Source organism: Tachypleus tridentatus, chromosome 8 (assembly GCF_004210375.1).
Source record: "Tachypleus tridentatus isolate NWPU-2018 chromosome 8, ASM421037v1, whole genome shotgun sequence".
Classification (NCBI taxonomy): Eukaryota; Metazoa; Arthropoda; class Merostomata; order Xiphosura; family Limulidae; genus Tachypleus; species Tachypleus tridentatus.
In genome coordinates, this window is record NC_134832.1 from 9,795,603 (window position 1) to 9,805,872 (window position 10,270).

Genomic DNA, 10,270 nt, shown 5'->3' on the forward strand with positions numbered 1-10,270 from the left:
CTGGTTTTGAGTTAGTTGACAATATGACCATTTTCAGAAAGTAAAATAATACAAGTTTTAAAAGACTTTCTGTAACAAAATTTTAATTATTATAACTCACCAGGATCATGACCAGATAGTTCAAACAGCAGTGTTAGTCACCTGAAGTTGGCCTTTCCAGTCCTAGTTTCAAGTTATTTGACATTACTGCCATTTTCTAAAGTCAAATCAAACTAGATGTACTTTGATTCTTAAAGGGGAACCACATTAAACAAAGGTCTAATGTATAAATTAAAAATGTAAATAGTATTAAAAAGATTAATGACCTTTACAAAACTAAAAACATTTCCAAGGTGGACAGTGTCATCATCACCAATAACACTGTCTAATGTTATGGATAAACCTTGAGACAAAACTTTTAAAATCATAATGACAACAACACAGTAAAATTTTATCTTTGTGCATCAGTCCAAGATAAAATAGAATGATGAGTTAAAAAACTGTGACCAAAGCATAGTCTAGTTAGAAAAACAGTCAAAGTCCAATAGTGTCTCATTTGGAATAAGCTTGTTTTCACATTATTCACTCCAAGTCAACTGCCAACAGGCATGAAGCCAAGCCTTGAATACAGGACCATCATCCATGTATGGAACAGGCACAACAGTGACAGTGCCAGAGAAGACAGATTTAGCTGTGGTGTCAGTGAGCCCATTCCAGCAAATACCAACAATGGCCTGGTATCTCAAAAAACTGGATAGAAGTAGATCTAAAGAGAAATGAGCATATTGGTTTTCAATATAGGTGAAAACTACTGCAAGATCCAGGGCAAGATAAATGGTGTACAGTTCAGCAGTGAACACAGAAGCTGTAGAGGGGATTCTGCACACAACCACTGCACCACAAGTGGTAATGGAAGGATGGTTTGTAAAATGTTCAGCAAATAACAAACAGTATTTCCAATCGGGAGTGTGTGCTTTTCTCAAATGACTTAAAGATAGGTCACATTTGGAGATTGTAAAAAGCCATGGTAGGATGAGCTGACCAGTGGATGCAGCAATGTTATCCAATGATAGATCCAATTAATCCAACTGCTCCTGGATACGAAGATGAAAAGGAGCAATGGCAGATCATCTGTTCCAAAAAAGCATGACCCACCAAGGAAGAAAAACACAACTCCAAGTGGGATGCTTTGGTAAGGAATGAAGTTTTGAAGAATATAGTAAAAATAGTTGCAAACGGCAAAGGAGGTTCATGAGACCTTATGTATAAGTTTTAAACTGCAGAAGTGCAGAATGCCCTGGTGCATAACTGAAGCCCTTGATGATGAATGGGGTCCAGCATCTTTAAGGCTCAGGTCCTGGCAGAGCCATAGACCACTGATCCATAGACCAGATTCACTCGAATAAGAGCATGATATACCTTCAGCATATAACATCGATCGGCTCCCTAAGTGGTGGAAGAGAGGACATGGAGGATATTCATTGCTCTTGTACATTTGACCCATAGCTGCTTGATCTGTGGTATAGAGGTCAGCTTATGGTCAAACATAAGCCCCAAGAACTTTCTCTCGGGGACCACGTGTAGCAAAACTTCACCGATATGGAGTTCAGGATCAGGGAAAATACCCCATTGATGGCAAAAGTGCATGCAAATGATTTTAGAAAGAGAGAAGTTAAAACCATTTGCTGTGGTCCAATCCAATAAATGATTGAGAGCAGTCTGTGGCTGCCACCCAATATATCTCATGTTCGACAACTGACATGAAATGTGTAAGTCGTCGGTATAGAGCCCATTTGCGACAGTAAGAGGGAGTTGTTCAGTGATGGCATTAATCTTTATATTGAAAAGTGTGACACTCAAAACACAGCCCTGAGGAACTCCAATTTCCTGCAGAAAAGAATGGGAATGTGTCAAACCCACACAAACTTGAAATCACCAGTTCATTAAAAAATGTTTAATAAAAATTAGCAAATGGCCATGTAACCCATATAATTGGAGGTCTCGCAAAATGCCATACCTCCATGTTATATCATAAGCCTTCTCAATGTCAAAGAATATTAACACAAGGTGTTATCATTTGAGACAGGCTTCTCTGATTGACACTTCAAGTCAAATCAGCAGTCTATGGTGAAGTCTTGTCATCGGAATCCAAACTGGGTGGACACAAGAGGAGGTTGTTTGGTTTGAGGGACCAAACAAGATGAGCATTAACTATCCTCTTTGAGTTCTTACAGAGACAGCTTTAAAAAATCAACTGGATGGTAGTTTGACAGAATCTTGGGATCCTTCTCAAGCTTAGAGAAAGGTAGGACAATAACCGATAATGTGCAACAATATGGGATATGTATGAAAAGTTTCTCAGGCCAAGTTTTGAGTTTTCTGTACCATGTGGCAGGCAGTATTTCACCATGGACAAGGATATCATGGAAAACATGTTGAAGGTTTAGGAATACATCGAGCAGCTACCTGTTACTGCTGCCACACAGTTATCTATTGTTGGCTTACAGACAATGACAGGATCAAGTTCTCCAACAGCAGTGAGAGAGAGCCAGTTTGCACGATCCAGCTTCCACTGGAGCACCCAGGTTAGGTGGCATTAACCATGGCCAGTCTCTCAAAATTATAGGAAAATGATCACTGACTCATGGGTTGTAGGCAAATTTATTTGTTGGGCAAAAGAGCTCTTCTGTTTAAGACCACATCTTTTTCCTTTATTGTCTTTCTTCGAGGAAGGTCTGTCGACCTCCATGGATCCTGCCATGGTTTGATTGGGCAGGTATTTGTTGATGGAAGAGGACATGAACAAATGATAGTTTCTGCATCCTGGAAGATGTATCCAAGGAAATGCCTGGAACCAAAGGAAGTGGATCTTGGTGTTTGCTGGAACGTATGTTAGGGACATAGGATGGGTGTTGAAGTTGATCCATCAACTTTTTGAACCATGGAGGTCAAAAGACTTCTCATTTGGTTTGAGAATGATTCTTTTGAAGGTACAGAGAGATCTGTCTGCACTCCCACTGTAGTAGTGGAAGGAAGTGCAGCAGCAGCATACATCTGAGATGAAGTGGTGGATAGCAACTTTCAAGCCTTAGGGTAAGTAATGTTATGAATCATTTTCAAATGCTGCACTTCTTTTTATTCCAACCATTTTGGGCAAGAACAACAGAAGGATGGGTGAGAACCATTGCAGTTGATGCAATGAGGGTCCATTTCTTATTTGTAGGCATCATGGTCCTTGTCACTGCAATGAGCACATGTCAAAGAACCACAACATAAAGTCTTCCAGTGACAGAATTGCTGACACTGGAAACATCTTAGGGGGTTTGAAATGCATGGCCATACCTGGAAATTAAAATAACAGCATCCTGTATTGGTGGATACAGTGATGTAAATGTCAGAATGAAAACATTGGTTAGCATCATAATTCCATCTTGCGAGTAGAGATACGCCTCACTGTAGAATCTCCTTGGGTGGAGAAACTAGCAAGAATCTCTGTCCCAGAGATGTTCTTCAAATCCCTTTCAACAATAACTCCTTGTGATGAATTCAAAGTACTATGAGGCATAACCTCAATAGGTATATCCCCAATTGCCTATGAATGCAAGAGGAGTTCACTGTGTTGAGATGTGGATGTTTCCACCAATATGTCACCAGAGCAAAGCTTCTTTATGGACCTTGGAGAGCCAGCAAGTCTCTCTAGTCCCTTCTGAATGAAAAGAGGGAGACATTTACCCTAAAGGTTTGTCTGAAAGAGAATGTAATATAAGAAAATGAGGTACAACAGGTGTTACAGATGTTGAAGATTGCTGGTCTTCTGACTTGGTCGTTTACCTATGAACTGTTTTCTCACTATTTTACTTAGAGGATCCATGATTAAAAAAAAAGAATATTTTGGTGCCCCACCCATGAGGAAATGCACTACAATGCTAAAGAAGAATACTGCAGCAATGCCACAGTTTCACAGCCACTATACCCAAACACCAGCATCAGATGGTGTCTACAACACCTGTTGAGAACATCCAGCACTGGTACTTGGTTGACCTTAGCCCAAGTGGATCAGCTGACTGACCCTAGAGAGGCCACCCCAAAACTTCTCATCTATAGGAATTCAAGGCTAAAGTGGTACATTAGGGTTGGAGCCCTCAACCACCAGGTTTTTCTCCTCTCCTTCACAGGTCATCACGCACAGCAAACATGGGGGTGGATGCTTAGATCTCAGAGGAGGTAAACTGTAAAAACAGAACCTTCCCTGGGAGGTATTCCTTACTATGTACGGGAATCAACACCAAGGGGGGAATAGGTAAAGGACTAGGTGCAAAACAATGACAAATTACAGTAGTTGATATGCCCAAGCTACCGGATTGTTAAAAAAGACTATATTTAACTGAACAGACTTTTTAGTTTTATTTTTAGTCACTTCTTAATGTTTTCAAACTTACTAAGATAGTTACAATTATCCAGTTTTATTTTGTAAGATAAACTGATGTTATTTTAATTTATTTTGCTTGACTTTAAAGTGAGGATACTTTAAGTTAAGTCCCAAATACTAGATTTTTACTTTTAGTAAGTGATGTTTGTCTGGTGAATAAAAATATTTGATTTTAAGATTTTCTTAACTGAAAATGTATTTTTGATGGATGCTCACCTCTTGAGGTGCTGCTTTTCTGCCTGAAAAACCTGCATTCCATCAGCCTTTTGAAACTCTCACAATAAAATTCATGAAAAAAAAAAACAGAAATCACAATTATGCAGTGTCATATCATGAAGAAAAGCCCTCCAACAGTAAGAGCACTATACAACTCCTTGTCCAAATGCTCCCTCCACATCTGTGTATGAAAATTATCATTCTTTGAAAAGGAAACCAATAGAAGCACACTGGGAAAAAGGGGGAAGAAAGACAGAAGCATGTATAGAGGTGCATACTTATTGAAAATACATTATCAGATAAAAAAAAAAATCTTCTAATATGATCCCTCACTCCTGTATGAAGATGAGTTACAATCCCACACTGAAGTAATGGAGGGACTGGTGCAGAAATTATCCAGATGAACTTCCTTTCAAAAGGGAATCCATAGGAGAACATCCCTGGAAGACTGCGTCTCATCCATAGCATACATTTTGCCCAAGAAACCTGAGAGATGTAAAAAAAAAAAAAAGGTAGAAAAGATACATGAACATCTGAGAGCTAGCATAGGAGTTGTCAGATGGCCATAGTAAAGTTAGAACATGCATACTATCATCCTTAACCATCAGTTTCCATGAAACCCTATTTTTAAAAACTAGCAAGTGCTAGTCAGAGAAATGGGCAGATGCACAACTTTGGAGCTATTTTCTTTTCCATGATAATCCATGAAATGGGTACAGTCTGAACTGAATTGGAAAATAGGCACAAGCATAAATCTAGTGGTCTTGTGGAACATTGCATCTCACAGTGAACACTAACTGTACTCTGATAGTCTGTACTCAAATAGTCTGAGTACTTTTTATTATGTGGTATACCCTGTGAGGCAGCACTAGCCATCTAACAGGATCCAAATGTATAAGAAAGGTTAGGAAGGAGTATGTAAATGAATATGCTCACCTGTTAAAAGTGCAGAGTTAACTTTACAATGGTGGAAGGTTGTGTGCTACTGGTGATGAAGCAGCCAGATGGTGGAGAAAGTTTAACATGATATGAAGTAATGTGGGGTAATCCATATGCCAGCTTGTGAGAAAGCAAAAAGAGCAAGTGAAATTGGGGGAAGAACATTAAAGAGAGGAGACTTGAAAGAGCATACAATCATTCACAATTGTGATTTTAGACTTCTTGAAGTTTTATACTTTTTGAGACCTAAGTACAGCTTAGTTACTATGCTTAATAAATTATTGTGGAATTCCATTGTATTGGTATAGTTATTTATAATATTTGACACAAAATTTTAAAGGCTTACCAACCTATGTCCAGCAACAACCAATTTCAAAAGTCATAGCTAGAAAAGTTAACTGTTTGCTTTATTTCTTATTTATTGTTCTAAATTTTAAGAAAAATAAGTTCCATAACTTATTTCCAAATAGTAATAATTTAGATAAATATATCATGTATAATAATTGAAATGTAATGCTATATCACAAAATATTGGTCCAGTGAAACACAGCCAAAACAGGGTCACTTTGTAAAGACTAAAGATCAGTTTTATATTATTAGATAACGTAGCAAATTTACATTAACTGCATCATTGCAAGTTATTTAAGTTTGATAGGCACAACTGGAAGGTCAATATAACAAAAAAAAGATAAATATATGAGACTTAACTCTTTTGCCACAGGTCACGAGTCAAAGGCCATGTCATCACTTACGTTAACTTGCATTTAAAAGTACACTGAACTACTATTTTATATGTCAATATGTTTGGAAACAAATTGGAGATTATAATTCAATCTTTAATTAATATTACATACAAGTTAATTTCTTAATTTAAAAGTAAATATTAAAAGAACACATCTTAAATACAAATTTTAGTTAGCCACATAGTACATTAGATATAACATTGGTTAAAATTAGATGTCTGTGATGTCAAAATACAAAGTCAATAGTTTTGAACAAATTAGAAACTTAAATAACCAATATTATCAAACTAGAATATAAAATAAGAACCTCATATACTTTTATATTACTGAGATATGGTCTACGTACTGAAACAAAGACAATTACTCCCTTCACCTCTTTCTACTTTTGAAAACAGTCATTTATATAACATTTACTTCAACATGCAGCATGAAAATAACCAATTAACAGCTTAGAATGTCCACAAAGTGGTTATTCTCTGCCATTTTTAATCCGTTAAAAGGTTACCATGTTCTTTCAATTCAAGATTTCAAAGTAGTTTGTGTCCTTTAATCTGCTTGAAGTTTCATCTTTTTCTCAATCTAAATAGATCTTAGTTACTGAGATTAATAAATTATAGTGGAGCTCCGTGATATCAGTGTAGTTATTTATGATTGTTTGGTTATTCAACTGCGTATACATAAACCTCAAAAAACTGTTTGATATTCTGCACATGCAAAATTTTAAAAGGCTTAGAAACACCTGTTTAACAGTGACCAAGTTAAAAGGTTGTAGCAAGACGAGATAATTGTTTGATTTACTTCTTGATTTATTGTTCTATATTTTAAGAAAAATAACTTTAATAATTTATTTCTAAATAGTAATAAGCTATATATATATATACACACAAGTAAAACAAAATCATGATGATGGACTGCATTAGAAATTGCAAATCCCAACCTCTGATTTATTATATTATAACCATATTTTTTATTTTTAAATTGTTTATAATGAGCCAGTAAGAGCATTGCAGCCCAAGATAAGTAATTTTAACATGTTCAGTACATCTAATGCAAAAAAAATGTTTAAAAAGTACAGATGTGAGGAGTGGTACCTCTATGTAACCTATGGACAAACACACTAACCTACAAACAAGGCAATTTTTATCTTTCTCACTGTGTGACCAAGAAATAGAATTAGTTGCTATCAGCAGTACTCAAGGATGACACTTTAAGAAGGGAATTTGATTCTCCTTCCTATTTAGATTCTTATTTTCATTTGTACACATGTATGCTACATTAGATCTGTTGTATGATATTAATTTTAAAAATTCTATGTTCAAAAATCCTTGGAATTCAAACAATTTATTCCACTGCAGTTTTAAAATCACAAGAGAAAGAACATGCATTATTTTCAATACTGTCTCCATTTTGTTGGATTGGTGTATTTCCCAAAAATAAAGGTTTGTCTAAATGTTTACTTCTCATTCTTTGAATGTGAAAAGTGCAGGTTCAGGTATCAAATTGTCCCTTGTTATCCACACATTACATCTAATACTTTATTCATTTAAACAATTAACTTTATTTACTAATACTGGAAAAATAATATGCTAGAATAGCTTGAAGTAATGCAAAAGCATACTATGTACAGCAGTAGTAGTTTGATTAATTTTTGTTGTAAATACACTTTTTCACATTTCTCATATATCATTTCACATTTAGCAAATGTTAGTCTAAAATCTGACTTGTATGAAGACACGTCACAGATATTAATTTACTTTTATAGTTCAAAAAACAAATTTGCTGATCAATATTAATTAAGAGCTACTGCTTTTATATCCCAACATTCTGTATCATCAACTTAGTAACTTAGCTGTTAAAGCAGTAATTTTATACATATGCATGCATTTTTCATTTTCACCAGTTTTTTTTTCTTTTTTTCAACTAAGTTGGAACACTTGATAAACACAAGTTACATGATGGGCCTCTTAACAAAAAAAAAAGGTTTTCTTGCCTCAAAAATTTCTTAAAATATCACATCACTCACAGCTACAAAATTATTCAATCTGACATAGATGAAAAGGAAATTCATTAAAATTACATTATTGATAGTAGTATACTATTCACTGCTACTTTGAGACCTCTTTCTCCAGGTGATATTTTAACAAGAAAATAACGTCAATTTGACTTTTTTTCCTTTTTGTATCAGAGAAAGTTAAACTGATCATCAAGGAAATCAAAATACAAACAAAACTAATGTGAAAATAGTCAGTTTAGTGACAAATCTATTTTACCTTTCTAACTCTCCAATTACCCAAGTCATTTTAATCTATGATTATTGTTATTACTTTGACTTAAAACTTACTAGATTCAAATGAGTGAAATCGAACCTACTGAAAATAAAATGCGTGGGAAACAAAAATGCATATTACCATTCCCATCACTTGGGCCTACAATTCTTAAAACTTGAGTTCTAACACCTATTTTGTGCATAATAATAATAATGATGATAGCAAAAAATAACACGAACAGATAAACAAATGTTTTTAGTATTGACTAATCTTAAGCTTCAAGGCCTGGTGATAAGTCATAAAAATATATTTATCGCCCTAAATTGTATCATGTAAATTTGTAGTCCTCGAATGCTAATACTAAATAATGAAAGCTTTAACTTTAATAAAATATACCTTGCTTATATATATCTTTACGGCCTTTCTGTATTTACTTAAGTTGATTTGTACAGCTGAATCTCTATCACATAAACCTGAAATCGATATTTCTTCCACACTTAATTCTTCACGCTCACTCTCCATGATGTGCAACACTATCAGTGACCACCTATCGGACTTAATGAATTTCTAAAGTTTTAATAGTGAAACATAATTATTTAAAAATTATATTTATATCTATTTCTACTTTTGTATAACGTTTTATTCAATGTATATTATAACAATAAGACCACTTGGTGAAACTAACACTTCTGAAAATTATTTATTTTTTATTTACCCTAAACACGATATATTTCGTATATGTCAGCTTCAAATCCACTCACAAGACAGCCCTATGATGGTATGTTTTGAATTTCGCGCGAAGCTACTTGAGGGCTATCTGCACTAGCCGTCACTAATTTAGCAGTCTAAGACTAGAGGGAAGGCAGCTAGTCATCACCACCGCCAACTCTTGGGCTGCTCTTTTACCAACGAATAGTGGTATTCACGGTAACATATAACGCCCCAACAGCTGAAAGTGCTAGCATGTTTTGTGTGAAGGGGATTCGAACTCGCGACTCTCAAATTTCGAGTCGAGTGCCTTATCCACCCACCTGGCTATATCGGGTCGACAATGACAGTGGAGAAAAACTTGTTGTTTTATTATCACTTGTCACATTGTAAAATCAAATAATTATTATATTTAGCATAGTAGAATTGAACAATGCAACGAACAGGGTGATATTTTCAAGTAAAACCAAGTTCCTGGTAATTATAAGAGAGGCACATGTCTCCTCCGACAACAAAAGATGAACAGAGGTTATATATTCACTTCTGTGTGTGTGTGTGTGTGTGTGTGTATGTGTATGTTTCTCAGCAAGATTTCTCAAAAAACGGCTGAATGGATTTAGATGAAATTTAGTAAACATTTGTAGTATGATCCAACTTGAAAGCAATTAGTTTCTGAAGGGTCACAAAAATAATATAATAGATTTTTACTTGTTAACATGGCAGTTGATTTTGCACATTACTTTCGCTCTTAAACTCAGTCAGAAAGGATCGGATTTTAATATTTTGGCACGTGTAGAAAACTCAGTCAGAAAGGAACCAATTTCAATATTTTAACATATATAGAATGTGCGTTCGTGATTTCTTATAGCAAAGCCACATCGAACTGTCGACTGAGTCCACCGAGGGGAAACGAACGCCTGATTTTAGCTTTGTAAATTCGTAGTCTTACCACTGTATCAGTGTAGAATGTGCCAAAAAGTATGCATGTC

General features: G+C 35.2%; 1 protein-coding gene across 3 annotated transcripts in view; it reads right to left on the bottom strand.

Moving 5' to 3' along the window:
• Positions 1-9,116, bottom strand: part of Cdc16 (cell division cycle protein 16) — a 149,799-nt gene extending 140,683 nt beyond the window's left edge. For all 3 annotated transcript variants that reach the window (XM_076517562.1, XM_076517561.1, XM_076517560.1), the window contains exon 1: positions 8,970-9,116. In XM_076517562.1, coding sequence (XP_076373677.1) covers positions 8,970-9,095 — 126 coding nt within the window. In that variant the 5' untranslated portion in view covers positions 9,096-9,116. The remainder of the gene's footprint in view (positions 1-8,969) is intronic.
• Positions 9,117-10,270: the final 1,154 nt, after the last annotated feature.